General features: G+C 39.6%; 1 protein-coding gene across 21 annotated transcripts in view; it reads right to left on the bottom strand.

Moving 5' to 3' along the window:
• The window catches only part of IQCM (IQ motif containing M), a 370,600-nt gene that overhangs the window by 238,596 nt on the left and 105,910 nt on the right, over positions 1–26,094 (bottom strand). For all 21 annotated transcript variants that reach the window (XM_029076889.2, XM_029076891.2, XM_029076870.2 and 18 more), the window contains 3 exons: positions 22,469–22,658; positions 18,517–18,661; positions 14,106–14,240 (listed from right to left, as the gene is read on the bottom strand). In XM_029076889.2, the coding sequence (XP_028932722.1) occupies positions 14,106–14,240; positions 18,517–18,661; positions 22,469–22,658 (470 nt within the window). The remainder of the gene's footprint in view (positions 1–14,105; positions 14,241–18,516; positions 18,662–22,468; positions 22,659–26,094) is intronic.

Genomic DNA, 26,094 nt, shown 5'->3' with positions numbered 1-26,094 from the left:
CTTGCTAGTGTGTATAACCTACTTGGATGGAGAGAAAAGCCATAGTTACTCTATAAAGAGCAGACAGGAAGAGAGCTAGCTCCTCCAGTCTACTTCTTCAGGAGCTGGGGCTGGATCCCACCCATGCTGATGCTCGGCCACATGATGACAGAGTTAAAAGTCTATTGCACGTGACCGTTCCTGCTACAGCAAATGGAGAGCTTATCTGCCACCAGCTGCTGGTTTACTCGTGTGAAGAACAGGGAGGTTTGGGGGAAGGGAATAACCTTATAAATCAGTATTAACGACAGAAATGTGAACTGAACTTGCCGGCAAAGGTAGTTTGTGAAGCATAGATATGTAGGTCGAGGCTGCTGGGAGATGATCTTCCTAGATGCCGAAGTATGAGCAGCAGTGGAGGCTTTGCTACACCCCCAAATTTGGCAGCCCCAGAATAGAGCCTAATTTGTATGTATAAAAACCCAACACCGGGCATGACCCCTATGCTCTTATCCTGGCAGTCAAATGTCTTCTGGAAATCTTCCAGCCAGCTTCAGGGCCTAGAGGGGCCAGTCCAGATGGCAAGAAGACCTCTCGGAGTTGTACAGATCTAGGAATACATGTCCTTGCCAAGCTGCAACTCAGGAAGCTGGTGACCTGCTTTTTTCTCCATTACAGAAGCCAGGAGTCCAGTGAAGCAGAGAAGGGAAAGTTTCTGATGCAAAGACCTGCACAGGGATATGTATCTGCACATATGTAGAAACCTTTCATTATCATTATTATGTGCTTACTAAGTGTCAAGCACTGCTCTAAGCCCTGGGGGGCATATGAGTTGATTAGGTAGAACACAGTCCCTTCCCACATGGGACTCACCCAAAAAGATTGGGGTGGGAGCCATCGCCAAAAAACCAAACTCTTCAGGTTAATCACAAACAAATCCATAATTTAAATCTTCAAATTACCAACACGTAAATAGTTAGCAAAACCATTAAGTCAAAATTAACCCCTAACTCAAATGATAGTGTTTAGTGATGTTTTCTAATGAATTGGATTCTGAAAAGATTGAGGATTGGAGTTTGTCGGTAGATTTTGGAACTTGAGTTTTCAACAATTTTTTTCTCTTGCCAGTGAAAGGATATTTCAATTTTAATTAAAACAATTTTCAGCACATAAAAAAATAGATTTTTTTTTCCAAACTCAGCAAAATTAATTTGTAGCTAGATAAGCAGGGTTCCCACTGTGGGGAGAGGGAAGGGAGAGGGAGAGTGTGTGTGTATCTGCCTGTGAGTGTGTATTTTAACCAGGTGCCCTTATTCCTAAGACAGGTATCTTAGAAACTTCTACTCCAATATCTCTAGCCTAAAGAGCACAGAGAGCTACGAAACAAATCGGTAAATCATTTTAATGAGGTAGCAGGGAGATCATCTAAATGAGCAGCTAAGCTTTCTTTAACAAAACAAAAAACTGGGTCAGTTTTAAGTGAGAATACTTGATCTGAATATTAGATGAGATCAACTTTGCAAATAACTATTTGCTACTGATGAGTAACTATTCAAGTGAAATAAGTGGTAAAACAAATGACAATCTCATCTAATTTATATGTCCTGTGGAGCTATGGAGAGAAAAAGAGGCTGGTAAAAGTGAATCGCTCTGGTAAATATGTCTTAGTTATCTGCAAGTGAGACTAGAAAGAAGGAGAGAGATCAGGGCTGGAGATGTAGATTTGGGTGGTAGTTGAAGCCAAGGGAGTGAATGAGTTCTCCAAGGGAGTGGGTGTAGATAGAGACTACACCCTCCTCACTCTAGGCTTCAAGCCTCTCCATCACCTTAACCCTTCCTACTCTCCTCCCTTCTCTCTTTCCACTGCCCACCCCGCACGCTCCGCTCCCCTTCCGCCCACCTCCTCACCGTCCCCCCGTCTCACCTATCCCGCCGTCGATCCCTGGGCCACGTCCTCCCGCGGTCCTGGAATGCCCTCCCTCCTCACCTCAGACAATCTAATTCTCTTCCTCTCTTCAAATCCCTTCTTAAAACTCACCTCCTCCAAGAGGCCTTCCCAGACTGAGCTCCCCCCTTTTTCCCTCTGCTCCCTCTACCCCCCTTCACCTCTCCGCAGCTAAACCCTCTTCTCCCCCCTTCCCTCTCCTCCTCGCCCTCTCCCATCCCACCCCCAGCGTGGCTCAGTGGAAAGAGCACGGGCTTTGGAGTCAGGGCTCATGAGTTCGAATCCCAGCTCTGCCACTTGTCGGCTGTGTGACTGTGGGCGAGTCACTTAACTTCTCTGTGCCTCAGTTCCCTCATCTGTAAAATGGGGATGAAGACTGTGAGCCCCACGTGGGACAACCTGATTCCCCTATGTCTATCCCAGCGCTTAGAACAGTGCTCGGCACATAGTAAGCGCTTAACAAATACCAACATTATTATTATTATTATCGTCCGCTGGACTGTATATATCTTTACCACCCTATTTATTTTGTTTATTTTGTTTAATGAGATGTACATCACCCTGATTCTATTTAGTTGCCATTGTTTTTACGAGATGTTCTTCCCCTTGACTCTATTTATTGCCATTGTTCTTGTCTGTCCATCTCCCCCGATTAGACTGTAAGCCCGTCAAATGGCAGGGACTGTCTCTATCTGTTAACGACTTGTTCATTCCAAGCGCTTAGTACAGTGCTCTGCACACAGTAAGCGCTCAATAAATACTAATGAATGAATGAATGAATGAATGAGGCTAGAAGGGGACCCAGAATAGAATCTCGAGGGACCCCCACAGTTAGGGGGTGGGAGGCAGAGGAGGAGCGCACGAAGGAGACGGAGAATGAATGACCAGAGAGATAAGAGGAGAACCATGACAGGACAGAGCTATATAAACTTACAGTCCCTTCTTTTCCCCTCCACATACAGAATCAGGCAAACCTCACTGTACTCTAGAAAATTTGCAGTGGGACCACTGAAGAGATAAAAAGTCGGTTTACTTTAATTTAAATCACATTTTACGCTCTTCATTGTTTGGCCAAAGAACGATGAACAACAGAGGGCCATGAAAATGCTATAGGAAGGAAATTTTTAAATTGAAATCAGGACTGCTCTCCTGGTAATTGTGGAGGGAAAGGGAACAACATTTTTAAAGTTTCTGTGGAGAACAATTGAGTGATTTAGAAATATCTGAGCAGAGTGCAGAAGGTGGAGTGGAGAGGAGGGCAAGAGGTTGTGTAATCTATAAGCTGAAGGATTTTTTGATGTTTTACTGCTTCCGTAAATAATTAAGACACACTTGTAAAAATTATCTTTAAAATAAGTCATAAAATATATCCATCACTTAGATTACTCTCCCGAGTAACCATTTTCAAATGAGCAAATATAAAACTAACTGATGAGCTGTCGGAGTATTGAGCTACCAATAGTAAGCCTCTCTATCCATCTCTCTACCTAGATTCCTTACTGAACCAAGGCCCTGGCTACAGAGACTAAGTGGACAAAGAGCCACTGTTGCATGAATTCTATAACACCACCTTCTTCACTAAAAGTTACTTTACCCGTAGTCTCAGTCCAGCCGGGAAACACTGCTCAGTTTTTTTCCACAACATGAAGAGGGATGAAGACCAATCAACATGCTGTCTCTAAAGGAAAACTATCTATCCAGGCCACTAAAGAGACTATAACATTTACATCTGACTAGCCAAAGGCACTACTGGGATAATAATAGTAATAATGTTGGTATTTGTTAAGCACTTTCTATGTGCAGAGAACTATTCTAAGTGCTGGGGGATATATAGGGTAATCAGGTTGTCCCACGTGGGGCTCACAGTCTTCATCCCCATTTTACAGATGAAGGAACTGAGGCACAGAGAAGTGAAGTGACTTGCCCACAGCCACTCAGCTGACAAGTGGCAGAAACAGAATTCGAACCCATGACCTCTGAATCAGTCCTCTAAGTTATTTTCCCAGGCAGATAATATTGGAAAACCAAAGTCTAAATCCAAGGACACTTGCATTCCTGGTAACATTGAGGTTATTTTTAAATTTCATTTTATGATGGCTTTTATGCAGAAATGAACAGGATCTCACTAAACTGTTTCTTTTTTAAAGATCTTCTTCAGTTGATTAAAAAAGATCAGCACTGGCTTATCACAAAGAACTCTGGTTCCTTTAGTAAGAAGAAGAGCTTGTAAAAATATGCGGCAGAGCGTTGCTGACTGAGACATAGGCATACTATGAAAAGTGATTTCATATTGAGAAGCAATGTGGCTTAGTGGAAAAAGCCCGAGCTTGGGAGTCAGAAGACGTGGGTTCTAATCCCGGCTCTGCCACTTGTCTGCTGTGTGACCTCAGTCAAGTCACTTAACTTCTCTGTGCCTCAGTTACCTCATCTGTAAAATGGGGATTGGGACCGTGAACCCCACGTGGGACAGCCTGATTACCATTTATCCATCCCAGTGCTTAGAACAGTGTTTGGCACATAATAAGCACTTAAATACCATAATAATAATAATATTTATGAGTTCTGAGGAATTTTGAAATGCTTTAAGTGGGGAAGAACAAAAGCAGTCTTTGCCTAACCTTGCTATTCAAAAAATTACATTAAACTTTGTATAACATTGTAACCCTATTCTTGGAAAGGACTGCTTAGAGTCAACATCTCATATGAGCATTGAAAAAATGTGATTTGGGGAATTAGATAATCCAGTCTCAGTTTTTGATTCACTTTTAAATAATAGTTTGACAAGTACTAAGGAATAGTATATAAGTAAAATAGAGGATGCTTAACATTTATGAAAGCCAATCTGTATCTGATTTTAAGCCTTTGGTTCAGGGTGCCTCTCCTGGCATGCATGTTCAGAGTTGCCAGTGGTGTGAGTTTTTATGACTGTTTCCTCTGTGCATGTGTATGTGTCCCTCCATACGTTTAAAACGAGCTTAACATTACCTTCCTGAAATCTCTGCTTTTCTATTTCTTTTATTGTCTCTTTAAATGGGAGTAGGCAACAAGAAATAATGTTTTCCCTTTCTCCTCAGGCTTCTATAGTTTCTTGTTCTTAAGCCTTTACTTATTTTCCAAGTCTTTGAAACCTTTTGGAAATTTAGACCAGTGCTCCCAAGAGCTCAATATACCTGGGAAAGCAAAATGAGTTTACAGTGATTTTATCCCTGATTGCATACTACACGCTAGCAACATCTCATTCATTCACAGATTTATTATGGCAAATTTACCAATTCATAAACAATCTCCTTTATGGGTTTTTATATCATTTAGAAAGCATGCATAATGTTCCTAAATATATTTGATAAATTGCATAAAAAGCATAATCTGATTTTAGACATTTTGCATAAGATTACAACTTTAGCTTTCTAAAGCTTTATATTTCAGCTCATTGCTAGAATCATGCATTATGCTACTAGCTTAATTTACAATAAACAAATTGTAAGCCACAGGAGTGGTGGTGGAAACTGGAGGGTGTTGGGGCTTCTGTAGAGAAATAATAAAAAGAGGGGTTTAGGAAGAAGAGCTGATGAGACATGATTTTTCTGCTGTGTCCCATAAAGTTCCCGTGATCCAGCTCTTTTCCAATCCTTGTCAAGATTGCTGATTGTTTAGAAATTACTGTTCATCTCATTATGGGATGGAAATATGTATGCTAATTCTGTTGTATATACTAAGGAATAGTATATAAGTAAAATAGAGGATACTTAACATTTATGAAAGCTAATCTGTATCTGATTTTAAGCCTTTGGTTCAGGATGCCTCTCCTGGCATGCATGTTCAGAGTTGCCAGTGGTGTGAGTTTTTATGACTGTTTCCTCTGTGCATGTGTATGTGTCCCTCCATACGTGCTTAGTACAGTGATCTGCACATAAGTGCTCAATAAATACAATTGATTGATTTGAAAGAATTTCAGGTAACCGCCAAACATCCTCCTTGAGTTTTGTTTTCTTCTTTCTTTTTTTTAATGTGTGTTTATGTGTGGCGGTGGAGGTGGTTGGAGGGTACGGTATTCAATGACATTTGTTAAGCACTTACTATGTATCAGATACTGTTCTAAGTGCTAGGGTAGATACAACTCAATCAGGTGGAATATAGTCCTTGTCCCACATGGGGCTAACAGTCTAAGTAGGAGGAAGAACAGGTATTCGATCTCCATTTTACAGATGAAGCAACTGAGGGACTGAGAAGTGACTTGCCCAAGGCCACCTAGCAGGAAACTGGTGAAGGTAGGATTAGAATCTAGGACCTCCGAGTTCCAGAGCATGGGTACTAGGCCATGCTGCGTCAGTTGATACACTGTAGTAGATCGAAATAGTTCTCACATAGGATTTATTCCAGAAAAGGGGCTGGTGCTTAATAAAGTTGAAAACACTAGGCTCTAAGGCTGAAACAGAATGTAAATTTATAAATACTTTAAGTGCCATTTGACATCTTAAAACATCTGTCTTAAGTTGAGGACTGCCTGCCCTTGGATATTTTCCTGATTGAATGAAGGAGAATGGGAATATCGGAGACTAACGTAGCTATCGAAACCAAAATTTGCTGAGAACTATGAAGAATGAGAAAGACCTACTTTAAAGAGCGTGATTTTTTTACTGACTTCCAATCAATATTTTGTTCCAGATCAATTTATATCTGCAAAGTCATTTAGGTATCTATTCTGTTGGAATGACCCTGATCAGAAATAGTAAGATGATGTAATAGTAATAATAATGTTGATATTTGTTAGACTCTTATATGCCAATTACTGTACTAAGTTGTGGAGTAAAGGCAGATTGGACACAGTCACCTACCCACATGGGACTAACACACTACATAACTGACAGTTGAAGTTCTTCCCAGAAGCTGAAAGATATTCCCTAGAGTCTTTGGTGTTTCAGGGAAGTGACTTTGAGAGTCAAGCTAGGAGAGTGGGGAAGAAGATAAAAGACTTCAGAGAATTAGTCATTAGTAACACCAGACAGGGCTAGATCAGAAATGGAGTTCAACATTTAGATGCTTTTTTCTGACCCTTTCCACCCAAGGAGAATGTTAGTGTCCTCCAGCCACCTGTTGTATGTCCTTGGGACTGGACTGATTGATGCAAACGAGTGAAGACACAGTTCATGAAGCCTCATAGATGTTCGAGATTCACCTGTAGTCCCTTACAGTTCTCATCTCTAAGTTTGACAAGCCTGCCTCTTACATCTTATTCATATTCCTAAATCAATCATTTGTATTTACAGAGCGCTTACCGTGTACTGTACTAAACACCTGAGGGAGTATAATACAACAGACTCGGTAGACACATCTCTACCCACCATAAACTAATACAGCTTCTCTCCTGAGACTCATAAATCCCTCTCTTACCTAATTATCATTTCACTGAATAGTTCCTATTCCTTAGATCAGGGCTTTAAGGAAAATGCATTAAATGCTTTTTATATTTTTTATATTTAAATTTTTAAATATATGAGATTGTTAGAATGACTGAATATGGGGAGTGTTTCAGGAAATGCAACCATCTGAGAGCTTCCCATAGGACAGCCACCTAGGGAAAGGAAAACAGTATTTGTTTCCTTGATTGAGATTTTCTGTGTGTCCCATGACCTGGACAGCTGGGCAGCAATCCTAGTGACTGTACAGTTTTGTAAACCAACATGTCTTCTTGGGCCCATTTAGTCACTAAACAGTCACTTTCAAGTACTTACCACAGAAAATTTAAAACCACCTTTCTTTTGCAATATATCACTGCTCAGTGTTACCTTAAAATCTATACTAAAGAAAATCTTTCAAAGTTTTGTCATAGGGTGAAGTAGTTGTCTGTCTCCGGCCATTGTCAAATGTGTCTTTTTCTTCCTAAAGCAAGATTATTGGAAGAAAAGCATGTCCTCAGTCACAAAATCCTCCGTTACCATAGCAATAAGGATGGGGAATGAGAAAAAGTTACTAAAAATACCTGGATGTATGCAGGCTGTTTTAGGAATTTGACCTACATGACGTATTATATACAGTATTCCTTGAGAAGTTCGTCAACTGAATTAACAAGATGAAAAGTGTTATGTGAATTATCTTACTGGATTCAATGTGGGAGTTGCACATAGACAGATGATATTACGTATGATCAGAGGACTAATTATCAATAAGGCTTTGATTGACATCTAGAATGCTTAAAATAAGCCATCAATAAAGAAGGAATTTCATATAGAAAATGTAAAACTATGCCATGCATTTAGTCCAAGTTTCCATTTATGACAGTAACTGGGTTTGAATAAGTGCTTTTTATATCACCAACCATTTTTATGACGTTGGAGCAGCCCCTTCTCAAAAGTCACTTGTTTAAGAGGTATTCCCCATAGGGTTTGGGGGGGTTTTAATAGTATTTGTTAATTGCATACTAGGTGCCAGGCACTGCACTAAGCACTGGGGTAGAGTCAAGGTAATTAGGTTGGATGCAGTCGTAATCTTAATCTCCATTTTACAGATCATGTAACTGAGGCACAGAAAAGTTAATTGACTTGCCCAGGGTCACACAGCAGATGAGTGGCAGAGGCAGAATGAGAACCCAGATCCTTCTCCCAGGTCCGTACTCTATCCACCAGGTCATGCTGCTTCTCAGTTTTTTAAGAAATTATATGATTATGCAACAATTACTGACTGTCCAAACTCAATGGAGTGCATTATCTGCCTCACTAGCATTTGGGGATTCCATTTCAGTATTGAGATTTGACAATATTGAGTCTGCATACTTAGCAAGTATTCTCCAGATGCAGAAATCCAGCTATCAGCCCTCTAGAGCCAGCTGTCTACTGAGCTGAATACTAGATAGGCTAGTATATTACCCTATTTATTTTGTTAATGAGGTGTATTTCTCCTTGATTCTATTTATCTTGATGATGTTGTCTTGTTTTGTTTTGTTCTGTTTTGCTTTTCTGTCTGTCTCCCCCATTTAGACTGTGAGCCAGTTATTGGGCAGGGATTCTTTCTCTCTGTTGCTGAATTGTCCATTCCAAGTGCTTAGTCCAGTGCTCTGCCCATTGTAAGCGCTCAATAAATACTACTGAATGAATTTAGCGGACCAAGGTCTAGCACTCTCAAACACTCCCTGGTATGAATTTCTTTCCAACTATTCCATTTAAAATGAAACAAAAACTAAACTAGTTCCACCTGAAGTAAAATATGTGAACTTTTTTTATTTTTGAGTGTATGTGCTCATGAGGCTCAAACACTCACCATGAAGAGCAATAGCAAATGCCAAACTCAGACTTACATAATGAAATTGCAGTTTGAGAATTGAACATGCTATAGTGTACAATGTTTATAGACTGCATCTGCTCCAGCTGAATTCCTCAGGAATGGAAGCAGAGAAAAAATGTTCTGACAAAAAAATGCAGACCTTCATTAACGTTTCTATTTCTCCTTCGGAGGCAGATTTAGCCATGTTTAAAGTATGTTTTAACTAAGAGAACATGATGATTACAGCAACTATTATTTATGTTGTTCAGTATTTCTACAAGAGAGAATTTAAAATTCAGCCCTTGGTTTAACTGGCATTTGATAGGTGACTTCGCACTTTTCCACAGGTCTTAAAACACTCCAGCCTAAATCTTTATTAGTAAAATTTTGGAAAATAAGTACAATATTGGAATTTTGGAGAAAGGTAGTTTTGAAAAGTCTGTGCTGGAGGCCATGGAAGCTTAAGATATGATGAATAGTTCCAGCTAGCTTCCTAAGGCTACATTAAAAAACTACAGTTAAGCCTTTTTCTGGGATTTAAAATTAGACTAATATTTTCTGCCACTCTGAAATGGAAATTTCAGTCTTTCAGATTGTTTGGGGAAAAAAGTTGTGAACACATACAAATCATCACTCATTCTAGTTTTCCAAAGCAATCCAATCCTCTGATGCCTGAACTTTCATGCCTTTCAAAGAACAAAAGGATCTACTAAGCAACATAGTGTGCCTCTTCACAACAGATACAAAACCTCTTTCTCTCTATATCACCATTCATTCATTCAGTAGTATTTATTGAGCGCTTACTATGTGCAGAGCACTGTATTAAGCACTTGGAATGGACAATTCGGCAACAAATAGAGACAATCCCTGCACATTGACGGGATTACAGTCTAATCACCAAATCTTAATTAACCAAAACTATGCCACTGGCTGTGTCTGTCAGTAACAGAAGTAATACAAAGTGGAAAAAAAGAGATGGAATCTGTGTAAACAGCTAACATTCCTACTGTACTATCTTTTCCATTCCCTACTCTCAAGCAAAAGTCTCAGAATGTGCATGTGTCCTCTCATTTGGTAAGTGCTTAGTCGATCAGGTATTCAAGTTTTTCATTGTCAAATTTAACCTTTGGTGACTTTTAATGTTATTCATTAATCTCAGTTTTTGTACCTATCTTGGTATTTTCAATTTTCATTATCAGTAAAATCATGATTTTGGCCATAATTCGGCTTGGAAATCCAGTTCAGAGATGATTTACAAGACCTTTGCAGAATTAGTAAATGGCCTTGAACACCATCTAGCAGCATGGCTTAGTGGAAAGAGCATGGTCTTGGGTCAGAGGTAGTGGATTCTAATTCCGGTTTTGCCACTTATCAGTGCGTGACTTTGGGCAAGTCACTTAACTTCTCTGTGCCTCAGTTACCTCATCTGTAAAAATGGGGATTAAGACAGTGAGCCCCATGTGGGACAAACTGAGTACCTTGTATCTACCCCAGTGCTTAGAACAGTGCTTGGCACATAGTAAGTGCTTAACAAATATCATCATTATCATATTTGTTATTTTGAGTCTTAGTTCAGTGATGTAGAGCTAAGCAACCCAATTTTAACCTCTTGAAGCAAAAATGTTTCAGCTGGAATAAGTATTTTCATAGCCTATCACACCAGTTATGGGATTGTCTCTGTTGCTGAACTGTACTTTCCATGCGCTTAGTACAGTGCTCTGCACACAGAAAGCACTCAATCAATACGAGTGAATGAATAACAATAAATCAGTGTTCTTGAGTTCTTACTATGTGCAGAGAGTGCAATGCAACAGAGTTGGTAGACAAGTTCTCCCCCAAGGAGCTTACAGTCTAGATTGATAGGAATGAAACAATAGTATTTACTGAGCAATTAGTACAGAGCATTGTACCAAGCATGTTCAATAAAGTTCAATAAAGGAAGGGGACACAATCCCTGCCCACAAGAATCTTTCTATTTTAGGAGATAGATATTAAAATACAGTAAGGCAAGAAAGCACCTGAATAAAAGATAGATACATGCCACAAACCCATGTTCTTATTTCCTTTCATTTCTTCCTCCAATCTGCATTTGAATTGTGACTCCAGACTGTATGCTGCTCAAGAGCAGTGATTTTGTTTACTAACTCTGTTGTAATTTCCCAAGTATTTAGTACAGTGCTCTGTACATAATATGAGTTTAATAAAAACTATTGCTCATATTGATAACTGCATCCTGGATGACTTCAACTCATCTACCACCAGTCTGCCTGAAATGGGGACTATGTTAATGCCAATCAACATTGTGAGTGCTTCCCTTTCCCCAAAGGGACAGGAATCATGTCTAATTCCCACCTGTGGATTCTCTCCCAGAGGTTAGTACAATGTTTTGCACACAGTAAGCACTTAATAAATGTCATTACTTCTACTACTGGAAATTTTCTTGTGAGAAGCAGCATAGACCACAAGCCTGGGAGTCAGAAGGGCATCAGTTCTAATCCCAGTTCGGCCACATGACTGCTAGTGTAACCTTGGTCAGGTCCCTTCGCTTCTCTATGCCTTGGTTACCTCATCTGTAAAACTGAAATTAACACTGTGAGCCCTATTTGAGAGAGGGACTGTGTCCAATCTGATTAGCTTGCATCTACCCCAGTGCTTAGTACAGTGCCTGCCACATAGTAAGTGCTTAACAAGTATTCATTCAATCATATTTACTGAGTTCTTATTCAATCATATTTACTGAGCTCTTACGGAGTGCGAAACACTTACAAATACCATTAAAAATAATAGTAACTGGACAAACCTCAGGAATCTCATCGTGGGATTGCAGGCCCAACTCATGTATTTTTGTCTGCGTGGAGACTGTCCCTTGTAAACAAACCAGGTACTTCATGAGGGTGCCCCAGAAAGGTCAGGACCAGAGTGGATTTTGGGGGGGAAAGATTCCCTTCACACCACCATTCGAGTCCTGCTCAGATACTGCCAAACCCAATAATTACCCAAGGATATAACACCATACTTGCTGGTGTGTTCATGCACAAGATTCTTCATGAATGAAAATTCAGTGATTTCTGCTGAGATCAGTCTTAGTTTTCCCTAAACTGGTAAAACAACAAAGAGTTTTAAAAATGGCACAGATCTGGGACTACCCAGCCACATTAGTAAATTTTTGTTTGTTTTTTCATTCAATCATATTTATTGAGCACTCACTGTGTGCTTAGTGTGTTTTTGCTTTTATGGTATTTGTTAAGTGCTTATTAAGAGTTAAACACTCTTCTAAGCGCTTGGGTAGGTACAAGTCAGTTAGGTTGGACACACTCCCTGTCCAATGTGAGCTCACAGTCAAGCAGGAGGGAGAAGAGATATTCCTCATTTTACAGTTGAGGAAACTGAGGCACAGAGAAGTAAGGTGACTTGCCCAAGGTCACCAAGAAAGGAACTGGAAGAGCAATTGGCAGAGCTGGGATTAGAACCCAATTCCTCTGACTCCCTGGCCCGGGCTCTTTCCACTAGACAGTACTGCTAGATTTCAATGGTAACAGCTTTAATAACTATTGAAAAGTTCATTCCAAATGGCTTATTCACAAGAACTAGTTTTCTCCCACTTTATCAATAAAATCCATCCTAGAATATATAATTTAGCTTTTCCATAATATAGTACTAATGTTTAATTTATGAGTATCGATCACAATAAAGTACTGAAGCATCTGACTGAATATATCCCACTCCACTTTAATTTAGTTAACAAATGTTCCCTGTGCTTATGACACCAAAAAGTCTCCAATTATTTATAGTGTGAAGAAAAACTGTTTTTCTGCTGCAAAATTCTATTATATTAGCATGGCTTCTTACAGCATCAATTCATCCATTTACATACTTGTGCACAGATGTGTTTCTCAATGTCAAAGCTAACTAGCCAGAAAAAAAGACTTTTAGTATATAGTAATTAAAATGAGGGTGTTCTTAAAAAAAACCCACGATGGACAGCTCATTTATTTTGATTATAAAAAAGAAATTTCAAAAAAAAATAACCCACATTGCCATCAAAAGCTTCTTTGATTTAGATGCAAAAGAAGTATGCCAAACTTGGAATATAATGCCTCACAACCCTTCAGCTTTCCTTATCCCTAATAACTGGGCTCAACAAAAACACTTGCCTACTTAACAGTGACAAATGCATAAAATTAATGTTACAGCCAGGACAGGCAGAGAGGTATTGTTACATGTCAAACAAACAACAAACAAGCATCTAAGTAGAAGACAGGATCATGGACTAACATGGAGCCAAGTGGCACCGTGGTATGATGGATGAAGAGTAATGGTGGGATTTATAAAGTGCTTACAAATGGACCAATGTAACATTCAGAGAAGCAGTGTGGCTCAGTGGAAAGAGCCCAGGCTTGGGAGTCAGAGGTCACGGGTTCGAATCGCAGCTCTGCCACTTGTCAGCTGTGTGACTCTGGGCAAGTCACTTAACTTCTCTGTGCCTTAGTGACCTCATCTGTAAAATGGGGATTGACTGTGAACCTCATGTGGGACAACCTGATTACCCTGTATACCCCAGCGCTTAGAACAGTGCTCTGCACATAGCAAGTATTTAACAAATACCAACAATATTATTATTATTATACAAAGAAAATAAACATGTGGGACCCCATGCCTGTCCCACTTGGGCTCACATCTCAGAGGGAGATCAGGCATTTTAACTCCATTTTACAGATGAGGAAACTAAAGAGAAATTAAGAAACTTGTTTGAGGTCACACAGCATATATATGATGGAGCTGGAACTGGAACCCAGGTCTCCTGATTCATACTCTTTCCACCAGACAATGCTGGGTCCCAAGGGAGTCAACATTCATTCAACCCTGTATATAAATCATGTTCACAAACAATAATATAAAAAAAGAGGCAAAAAAGGCTACCTACTAGTGTGGACCAGGAACCAGGTATCGTCTATCTGTTGTTGGGTTGGAAAATGACCACAGTCTCTGAAATACGTAGGCAGCTCACTTCTATCCATCGCTTGCCAAAATTCCCTCTTGAAAAACATAGTTTCATAATCTGAAATAAAACAAAGTTTTTTTCTTTCACCAATACAATCAGGTTTCAAAAAAGTCACATTGCCCACTGATAGCATGGTTTCTTCATTCTTGGTGGTTCTTCTTGTTTTAGGGGAAGGTTACTCAGGGGTTTGCTTTCATTAACAGAAGATAACAAGGCATTTTGCAGCAGGGCCTCAAAGTAGAAGGCTCAAATTTATGTAGCTCAGTTGGCAGGGTCTTCAGGAAAATGTCAGCCTCCTGAATGTATCTAAAAGCATCTGGGAAGCCTGCTGACTAGAAGGGAATCAAAATCTCCCTCTCTTTTTTTCTTTTAAATGTGCAGTGCAGCTAAGGGAGTTTAGGTTCTTTACTCCCTGAAGGAATTATACAACTACTTCATTAAAAGAAGTAGTGTATGAAAACAACAGACAAAAAAATTCCGAGTGTCTTTTTTTGATTAAACTCGTTCTCGTTATGAAAGGAGGATTGGAGAGTTTTCCTCAGTATTAAGGATTTAATTTCATTTTTCTCCAAAGGAGTTCTGGAATGATCAACTTCAGGTCCATGATTAGCTGTCAGATGGATAGAGGCAGTGGATTTCTATATAGTATTGGTCCCAGAGACTGTTGCTGAAGGGGCTCTAAATAAGATAGAAAGGTCTTTTTTTAAAACTTCCTATTTCCAGATAACTTTTCCAAACCTAGGTGTTTGATCTTCTTGGCCCTACTGCTTACTGAGCATTTACAGCAAATTTTTCACCAAACTCATTATCAGAGGAACCTGCACAGTACCGTCTCAGAGTAGAGATGCAGCGTGGCTCAGTGAAAAGAGCACAGGCTTGGAAGTCAGGGGTCATGGGTTTGAATCTCAGCTCTGCCACTTGTCAGCTGTGTGACTGGGTAAATCACTTTACTTCTCTGTGCCTCAGTTCCCTCATCTGTCAAATGGGGATTAAGAGTGTGAGCCTAACGTGGGACAACCTGATTACCTTGTATCTACCCCAGGGCTTAGAACAGTGCTCTGCACATAGTAAGTGCTTAACAAATGCCAACATTATTATTATTAATAATCAGTGGTATTAAGTGCTACCTATATGCAGAGCACTGTACAATAGACATAATCCATGCCCACAAGGAGTTTACAGTCTACAGGAGTAGCATACCCTGGATTTTTTTCCCACTGATTTGATTCTTCCATAAGGAAAGAGCGTACATATTTATATATCCTCTCTCTCAAGCACCATGGCCTAATGGCTAGAGCACAGACCTGGGAATCAGAAGGTGAAGGGTTCTAATCTTGGCTCCACCACTTGCATGTTGTGTGACCTTAGGCAAGTCACTTCACTTCCCTGAGCCTCAGTTTCCTCATCTGTAAAATGTGGATTAAGACTGTGAGCCCCATGCAGGACAGTTGCTTGTATTGATTGCTTTTATGCACTCCAGAAAAACTATCTGGCCATCTGGCCAGAAAGAGGGGCTTCAAGACTCCAAAACATCCTGCTTTTGGCTGAAGTAACAGTAATAACCATGGAAACAGTGGGGAGCCCAGTTCACTATGAAGAAAAGAGCCTCACAAGAGATCTCATGATGGATGCTCACTCTGAGAACTCCCACTGAAGTACTGTAAAAATTTATATTCCGAGCTGGCTTCTAATCTGTACAAGGTGCTTGGCTGCAGATTCTCTGTCATGGAGAAGCAAAACCATAATGGTTTGCTCCACATCAGTGGCAGTTTCCTGGAAAGGGGCTGCTGTGACCAACATTAGATCAGAATAACCACTTAGAGAAATACTTGAACTGCTAGAGCAGTGCTTGGCACACAGTAAGCCCTAAATAAATACCACCATTATTATTATTAGCAAGAAAGAGCCACTAAGAGTCAGTCCTTAATGGAAATGAAGAAAATTTGGTTAGCATTTCTCCACTGTCCTAAATCAAATTGATGATGATGATGAGAATGGTATTCTTAGGCCCTTACTATGTGTCAAGCACAGATAGATATAAGTTTATAAAATCATACACAGTCGCTGTCCCAGATGGGACTCACATTCTACAGTTGAGCAAATTGAGGCACAGAAAAATAAGTGACTTGCCTAAGGTTACAGGGCAGGCAAGTGGCAGAGCCAGGATTAGAATCCAGGTGCTCTGACTCTCAGGTGCCCTTTCCACTAGGCCACGCTGCTTGGTGGAGTTGTTTGAAAACAACCCTGCCAATGGCAAGACTGATTCTCCTGCCACCAAAAAAAGAATACCCCTGTATATTTTGTCCATGAAAATATAGTAGCACACTATATAGTATAGAGCCTTGTCATTTGTGGTGAGGATTGTACACACTGCAACACACTCATCAGGAAGCTCAGAGCAGGGAAAACCCATTTTCCCAGAATCCCCTCCCTTTTCTTGATCAGATCAGTGGAAGAACATATGAAAGGAAAAGTGTTGCGCCCCTCAAATTGCCTTTCCATTGCCTGAATCCATTTTGTACACTGTTATGAGACTCCCACTTCTAATACACAAAGTATTGTCATTAGAAGGGGGCTGGTATGGCAGGGCCAACTGTAGATAGTGAACGAGTGGGAAAGATAAAAGGAATATCAAACTAAAGAGCTGGAAAGCAGGGCTGGGTTCAAATAGTTAACGAAAGAGTCAACTGCCTCAGAGTACACCATCTGAAGGGTGCTTAAAAATTTGGCAGTGCCGGTCTGAGTCAGAAGCAAGACCTATTTTTACAGGAAGTTACAAAGGGAAACAGTCTCAGGCAAATCCCTGCAGGACCATATGCAAACTATTGGTTGGCATAGAACCATTAATGATTACCTTTTGGGTGTGACCTTTGAGCAAACTAGGTCCCCACTAGCAGAATTGGGATGAAGAGCGTATTTCTTTAGACTATCTATGAAGATCCCACAGGCAGAGTCGAATGCATAACTCAAGATAGATGGATTATACCTATTATCTTGCCCTTGTAAATATGGTCTGTCACTATCATGGAAGGAAGAAAATTAAATTTGCCTGACACTATTTGCTCTCCGCAAGGCCATGGTGTTTGCTTCATCTAGTGTGTTCTTCTAGATGGTTACAAATCGATTGTTTGATCATTTGTTCTATCTTCTGTAATTATCTACATCATCCTTTTTCCAGCTTTTGAAGATGAGATCGTTTGTCAAGGCACTTCTCATATTCATGAATTCAAAAATAAGAGCTAGTGGCTCTTAGAAAACATGCACCAATTACTTATTAAAAACCCTGGAATGAATGACATCAGGCTCCAGTGATTATCCAGTTTTTTAAAATAATCTTTGTTTCCATCCCTATTTCCGTTAGGTTTTCCAACTTTTTATAAGAAATAGAAGACAAAAATGAAAAATATTAAGAGCATACATCTTTTCAGTCATTTGCTGATAATGCCAGCTATCATTTCTTAATGTTAAAACATCTTTACTATTCACAGTTTTATATCCATTCTGACTAAATGATCTAAAATAATGGAAATTTGTCAGGTGAACTATTGAGATCATAGCAAATGTAGTCATCTTCAAAGTTATCTCTTAATTAGAGATCAATAGCAGGATATCACTGGCTATATTTTGTATCTCATCTTGGGGAAGTTATAAAGTGTCTAGTGCTAAATTCAGACTTGACACTTTAGTATTCCATAAACCTAGAGTAGTAGATACTGCATTAACAAAATACATACTCAGAGCATTTGACAGAAGTACAAAGATGTAAAGAGATACATGCATGGAAAAAAGTCCAACCTAAGAAAACTAGACTAAAACACATTCGAGTTCTGTCATACTACCTTACTGTCCATTTTATTAAGAGACATAAAAATACCTAGGAACTCCAAGATTTTTCTCAATCCGGATTACTTGTTCGACAGATATTGTCTAGGGAGCTAGAAAGACAAGAGGCTATCTATAAAATAATAATTTGCTTATTTTTAACCAAATAAAGTTAATTTGTTTTTTATACTTTTAACAACATGGGGTCCCCAGATAGTTTTGACTCGCCTGATTAATGAAGGGAAAGCAACACATTTGGAAACCATGAAAAACTAGAAAGTTATGTCACACACTGAAGAAATTTGAACTCAATTTTTCAAAGCAAGTCTCATATTAGTTTATTTATATTTTTGCATAATAGCTAGCTGGTTTATGGCACTATCCAATGAGGTTTACCTTTTGTCCAAACTAAGAATTATCATTGGGAAGCATATATGTGAATATTACAAAGCAAAAAACAGACTCCCTTGAAATAAATGATTAACATAAATAGAAATGCAAGACCTCTTACATTTTTTTTTGTCCATCCATTCCTCTAACTCTAGAAAGGAGAGGTATGTACGCGGTCTGCGGATGCCAGATCGACGCTGAATGCGATGCATCATTTTACGGTATGATTTTATCAGTGCTCGAAGAGATGGGCCATGATCTGTAGCCTGAAATTAGAAACATATCTGTATTTCACTCTCAAAAGATACAGAAATACCAACAGTGGATTGAATAAAGTATGATTAAAGAAAGCAAATAAGGAAGTTGAGCTAATGGATGTGCACCTTCACACGGTGAGCAAGAGAATATTTTAAAATATATTTTATATATTTCATATTTTTACTATATATCTCAGAATCTCTAGTTGTCTTTGTGAAATTATTTTGTACCATTAAACATGGATAATTTTGGTAGCCCAAGACTGAAAACAGATAGCAACATTTAAGATTGGCCTTTCAATAAGATCAAGGTTAATGGACACCCTACAAGAGAAGTGGAACCCGGGTCACAGGATTTAAATTGGAATGCCACTGTGCGCAGGGATGAGTATTTTAGCATCCCACTCAAAATAGATCCCACTAAAAAAGCAATCTCTTCAGAGGGATTTGGATGAAACAACAGAAGACCTCAAAACCTAAGAGCTGAGGAAATGGGATGTTGGTACTGGGATCTAAATGCTCAAATAGAGAGAGAGGTTGGACTCAGGCATGAGAAGATATCTTACGTGGTGGGGATACTCTAAAAGACTTTAGGGACTCATTAGGTTGAAGAAAAATATTTTCAACTATTTTTAACTTTATGTGAACACCTACAACCTATAGGAAAAAAATGATCATTCCTATGATCAAAGCAGATTTTTTAAAGGAGTGAAGGGGAAACCCAGGGGGAATAAACAGAATAATTCAGATGGTTAAATATAGTAAGCCCCATGGTTTCCCTGCATTATTTATGGCCCAGTTATGATAATTTGATCCCGCCTCATTATTCGTAAATAGAATGGAGCTGAAGACATTTCACAGGAAATGCTAGAATCCATAGATTCCTATGAGGGATCGTAAAACTATGTCCTCGTAGAAACTGTCCACAGTAGAGCTCTGAAAGCAGCAGCCCAGTAATATTACCAAAGGACTTTCCCAATGGAAACACTGCTATTGTGCTGACAATTATCCTGTGGTTTTCTGTGCAGCCTCTAAAACAGAAAGTCTATCAAGAATTCTTCTACCAGCATCATTTCACAGATCAGACATACTCAGGCCCGGAAACGTACTATTTACTACTCACCCCTTGACCCACTCACAGAGACAAGATCAGGCTAACTTTAATCACAGGCCTGACATCCAAGCATAAAAATAGTACTTGGATCTTTCGGGTAATAATTCTGTCATTCATTGGAGAAGCTGCGTGGCTCAGTGGAAAGAGCCCAGGCTTGGGAGTCAGAGGTCATGGGGTTGAATCCCGGCTCTGCCACTTGTCAGCTGTGTGACTGTGGGCAAGTCACTTAACTTCTCTGGGCCTCAGTTACCTCATCTGTAAAATGGGGATTAACTGTGAGCCTCACGTGGAACCATCTGATTACCCTGTATCTACCCTAGCGCTTAGAACAGTGCTCTGCACATAGTAAGTGCTTAACAAATACCAACATTATTATTATTATTTAATCACGCTATCAATTCTTTTCACCTAAAGGTCTCCACTTTTCCCCTTCTTTCATTCATTCAATAGTATTTATTGAGCACTTACTATGTGCAGAGCACTGTACTAAGCGCTTGGAATGAACAAGTCGGCAACAGATAGAGACAGTCCCTGCCGTTTGACGGGCTTACAGTCTAATCGGGGGAGATGGACAGACAAGAACAATGGCAATAAATAGAGTCAAGGGGAAGAACATCTCGTAAAAACAATGGCAACTAAATAGAATCAAGGCGATGTACATTTCATTAACAAAATAAATAGGGTAATGAAAATATATACAGTTGAGCGGACGAGTACAGTGCTGAGGGGATGGGAAGGGAGAGGGGGAGGAGCAGAGGGAAAGGGGGGAAAACCCGAACCAACCCCCATTTTAGGATGGAAGCAGAAAAATTAAAAGATAAATGAGAATACAACTTGATCGATATTATTTCTATCACTTAGTGTGGGTTGAGAATTGAACATGTGGATTATTAAGAAGTCCCTTTTCTTTTAAATCTGCTGAGAGGTTTAGGTGGAGATTTCATTTCCTTCTTAAACTTGTTTATTGAAAGAAGACAAAGCAAATGCTTGTTATTGTGATTTTTAAGGTTTCTAATGGCATGTAGGGGTGGGTAGAAAACAATGGAATAAGATAGGAGAGAGTTTGTGGTCTTGGATACAAAGTAGATTGTAATTCCTTAAGGGAATTATGTATGCTAAGACTGTTGCATTCTCTCAAGCACTCAGTAAACAGTAGGTACTCAATAAACATTATTGATAAAATACAAATGTTCAAATTAATCACAAGATCCAATATCCTAAAAAATTCTTCCCCAACCAGTTCTAATATTGGTGTCATGGATGTTTACAACAAAGATGAGTTTTATAATATTATGGTACTTGTTAAGGGCTTACTAAGGGCCAACCCTTATCCTAAGCCCTGGAGTAGATACACTATATGCAGATTGGATACAGTCTCTTCCCCACATGTAGCTCAGAGTCTAAAGAGGAGGGATAACAGGTATTTAATCCCCATTTTAGAGGGTGAGGAAACAGACACAGAGCAGTTAAGTGACTTACCCAAGAGCACACAGCAGATAATTTGCAGAGTCAGGAAGAAAAATCCCCTCACTTCCAGTCCTGTGCTCCCTCCACTAAGCCAAATCAAATAACGGGTGTCTAATTCCTCGTGGTTACCTATCTGTGCTTTCTTTTAACCTTATGTGCCTAAATTTTAGCCTTCTTTCCTCAAACCCTATAGCTGTACCTCCCCTTCTTGGAAGCCCCAGTCTCTAGGAAGCCGTAGGTGCTCTTCCATAAACAACTGCTCAGCCACCACCAAATAAGGAGCCCATCGATGACTCTGATGCTGGGTAAAGAGGCCTATCCTTTAAGAGGTAGCACCTGACTCCCTTGAACAATTTTTTGCCTATCCAAGGAATTACATATGTGTATACTTTAGGCATGTGGACATATAGTAAGAGTGACTTTTTTTTTTTAGAACTTACTAGGGGTCAAGCACAATACCAAGCCCTGGGATAGATACAAGGTAATCAGGTTTGGACACAGTTCCTATCTTACATGGGGCTCAGTTTAACAGGGAGGGAAAACAGGCATTAAATCCCCATTTCACAGATGGGGGAACTGAGACACAGAGAAGTTAAGTGACTTGCCAAAGGTCACACAGCAGGCAAGTGACAGACCTGGGATTAGAATTTAGGTCATCTGACTCACAGGGCCATGCTCTATCTATTAGGCTATACTACTTCTCTACTCAACTCCCCTTTCCATATTTTGATCAATATATTACTATATTCAAAGCTCTCCTAAAATCCCACCTTTTCCAACAAGCCTTCATAAATTAATTCCCCAGCATTCTAAGCCACAGAAGCACTTTAACCAACTCTAGTACCTACGAAACCTATCAATACGCTCCTTAGTACTTTTTGTTTATCTGATTATTCACTTCATTCAAGCATATTTGAGCAGAGCACTGTACTAAAAGCTTAATTATTGAGCACTTATACATTCAATTATTAATTTTGACAGCTCTGATTATGAATAATTTTATGTCTGTTTTTCCCATCAGCAGAATGTATATCATCTTCATTTTGTGCTTCCCAAGCACCAAGTACAGTGCTCCATCCCAAGTGGGCTCGCAAATGCTTCCAATACTAAAACTGAATCCTGTTTTATTTTAATGTACAGAAGCCACTCAGCAATCCCTACCCCACTCCACCCCAAATGCTAACTTCCACACAAGGTTCTAGATATTGTACTCATTAAATAACTGGACATAATACCTTGATCATTAATCTTTTCAGCCTTCTACGTTCTAGCCACCCTCGGACATAGCGCTGAATACAGGTGGCTGCTTTCGTGGCACTTTTGTTGCTAAGTTTCTTCTTGTGACTTTGGAAGGCTTCGTAGATATCTAAGTGTGGCCCAATTCTTTTGACTTTACTATCAATTTTCAAGAAAACTGATTTGTGCCTGAAATTGAAAATGAAAATTTCTTAATTCACTAGTAGTTCAAAATGATATTGCATCACCAATCCATTAAAAACCTCTAACGTAAATTTTATTAAACAAAGTGGTATGACAAATATATTGATAAAAATTAAATCAATGACCATAATGTAAAAAAAATTTTCTCAGGCTTTTAGAGAAGCTATTTATAATTTATCACCCAGAGCTGTCAAATTGACTTCTTCCTCCACACGTCAATCCTGAAAATAGTCAGCCATACCTTCTGAATTATCACATGTGAAAACTGCACATTACCTAAAAGCCTAAATGAATAATGATGCTAGGTGAAAAACAAGTCTTACTCGGGTCAGGGCGAGGGGTCCTACTGTGGCTTGTGCATAACATATAGAGTTCTTGAACTCATGGAGATTGCAAATCGCATTCCTATTAATGTCTATCCCCTCCCTCTAGACTGTAAGCTCTTTAAAGGCAGGGATCATGTCTGCTAATTCTGTTGTTTTGTACTTTCCCAAGTGCTTAGTACAACTTGTTTTGATGTCTGTCTCCCCCCTTCTAGGCTGTTTGCCCATTTTTGGGTAGGGATTGTCTTTATTTGTTACTGAATTGTACTTTCCAAGTGATCAGTACAGTACTTTGCACGCAGTAAGCACTCAATAAATATGATTGAATTAATAAACCAAAAGAGGAAAATATTGAAGAAATGGAGGCGGAGAATGGGAATTTTTTTTTTAAATCAGGTAGTCAGGAAAGTGGAAAACCCTACATGCCAATAGTCTCCTTGCAGTAAGTTCTCCAATTTTACATAAGACACCTGGCAAATTCCAAATGGTGTGTAATTGGATTATTGTATGGTCTTCCTTTCCCCTTGCTTTCAGGATGCTATTTATTCTAATTACTCTTCCATACAATTAAGCCCCACAACTCGCCTAGACACAGAATAATAATAATAATGATAATGTTGGTATTTGTTAAGCGCTTACTATGTGCCGAGCACTGTTCTAAGCGCTGGGATAGACATAGGGGAATCAGGTTGTCCCATGTGGGGCTCATAGTCTTAATCCCCATTTTACAGATGAAGGAACTGAGGCACAGAGAAGTTAAGTGACTTGCCCACAGTCACACAGCTGACAAGTGGCAGAGCTGGGATTCGAACTCATGAGCCCTGACTCCAAAGCCCATGCTCTTTCCACTGAGCCACGCTGCTTCTCTAACACAACACAGTCAACAGGCTATAGCGGGGACAGCATAGCAACTCTCTTAAGGACTCCTTCCTGATTAGGATAGAAGTCCAGTTAAATACCTCCTTTGAAGACTGCCCTTTGAAGAGGCCAGACCAAAGAAAGGGCCCTCATGTTTGCCCTTTTTCAATCATACACTGCAGTGACTCTGGAAAGACTAAACTAAGCAGCTAAATTTGGACTCTCTCCACCCCCTTGAAGTTTGATAACTTTGTGACCAGAGTTCAAGCCAATTACTGCTTTCAGAAAGTGAAAAATCATTAGGCAAGAGAAGATTTGAGAGAAAACAAAAATAAGTAAATTAATCATGTCAGATAGTAGACAATGGATTTGGCCAAACCCTTTCTTTGCAAGGGAATTTCCTTTAAACTACTAATGTTATAACATAATGTACATTAACCACTGAATCAGTTTTAGAGTGTGGCTTAGATACTGCTACTAATTAGTTTTGGCTGATATTGCACTATTTTGTATGCCCCATTTATAAAAGTGCTGTTTGCCCATCTGCTCATAGGTTGAAAGTGATTAAAGGATACTTATTTTGGCTGTTGTAAAGGCCAAATACTTTTCAAGCTGCAAATATGTGACAAAACCTGATAGGACTGCCAAGTTCAGAAGCAGATATTACCAGAAATCTATGAAACCTCCTCCCCGGACTCCACTCCCCACCTGAATTCTCTGAAAGTAAATACCGTGTATCTCCTCTTTTCTGATTTCACTAGCATGTCTGCTTTGTTCAAAAGCCTTCCAATCTAGTTATAGCTTACACAATTTACTCTGATTTGGATGTTGTACTACCTAGCTGGGTTGCAGAATTTCTGCTTCCTGAATATGCAGCCTTGAAGCAAAAAAGTGGGGCACTCATGCTTTGAATACCTAGTTCTCAGTACATGCTGGGAAACAGGTAAAATGAGTTTATAGTCTCAGTTTTACCCCATCACTCCACAATGAGGTTGACAAAGATTGCAAAACAATCTGGTAAATTCAGTGTGGCTTGTCTTTGCTCCCAAGAATAAATAATATTTTTCTAGTTACAATCCTGCTCCAGTGTTGCTTGTTCTCTCCAAGTTCCAACAACTTCAATTTTCTTCCAGAGCAGGGGCTTTGATCCAAGCACTATTAAAGTCTCCTCACCTCAGTAAAATAAATTAGGTGCCTCTAACTTTTCCAGAGCAACATTCTTCCTCTCTAATCACTGAAAAATGTGCTTTTTTAAAAATGGTATTTATTGAGTCCTTACAATGTGGGCACTGTACTAAACACTGGAGTAATAATAATAATTATGGTTTTTGTTAAGTGCTTATTATGTGCAGAGTACTGTTCTAAGTGCTGGGGTAGATACAGGCTTATCAGATTTTTTTAATCCCCATTTTTACAGATCAGGTAACTGAGGCACAGAGAAGTTAAGTGACTTGCCCAAGGTCACACAGCAGGCAAGTGGCGGAGCCGGGATTAGAACCCATGACCTCTTACTCCCAAGCCCAGCCCGTGCTCTTTCCCTTGAGCCACGATACAAGCTAATCAGGTTGGATGTAGTCCATGTTCTACATGACGCTCATAGTCTTCATCCCATTTTACAAGTGCCTAGTAAAGTGCTCTGCACAGAGAAGAGCTCAATAAATAGGATTGAATGAATTTTACAAAGGAGGTAATTGAGGCACAGAGAAGTTAAGTGACTTGCCCAAGGTCACACAGCAGACAAGTGGTGGAGACCAGGTTTAGAAACCAGATCCTTCTGACTCTCAGGCCCGGGTTCTAACCAATAGGCAACAATGCCTCTCAAACCTCTGTTCAAATCTGAGTTCATATATCAAAAAATAATTCAAATGCTATTTTCCAATCCCCTTTCCTATCAAGAGGCAGGAACTCTTGGATATCCCCTAATGCTGATATCCATCTTAAATCTGTCCAAAACAAAACTTCTCATCCTCACACATAAACTCTGTCCTGCCTCGATCCCGCTTCCCTATCACTGTAGATACTGTAGACTTCCTGTCTCCCTATCCAGTAACCATGGCATTATCCTCAACTCATCTCTCTTTCAACCCACACAATCAATCTGTTGCAAAATCCTGTCGGTTCTACCTTCACGACATCACTAAAATGCACCCTTTCTCTCCATCCAAACAGCTACCACTCTGATATTAAGCACTCATTCCCCACTTGACTGGAGCATCGGCATCCTCGGTTAATCTCCCTAC

This window comes from Ornithorhynchus anatinus, chromosome 12 (assembly GCF_004115215.2).
Source record: "Ornithorhynchus anatinus isolate Pmale09 chromosome 12, mOrnAna1.pri.v4, whole genome shotgun sequence".
Lineage (NCBI taxonomy): Eukaryota > Metazoa > Chordata > Mammalia > Monotremata > Ornithorhynchidae > Ornithorhynchus > Ornithorhynchus anatinus.
This window is presented reverse-complemented; position numbering and strand designations above follow the sequence as displayed.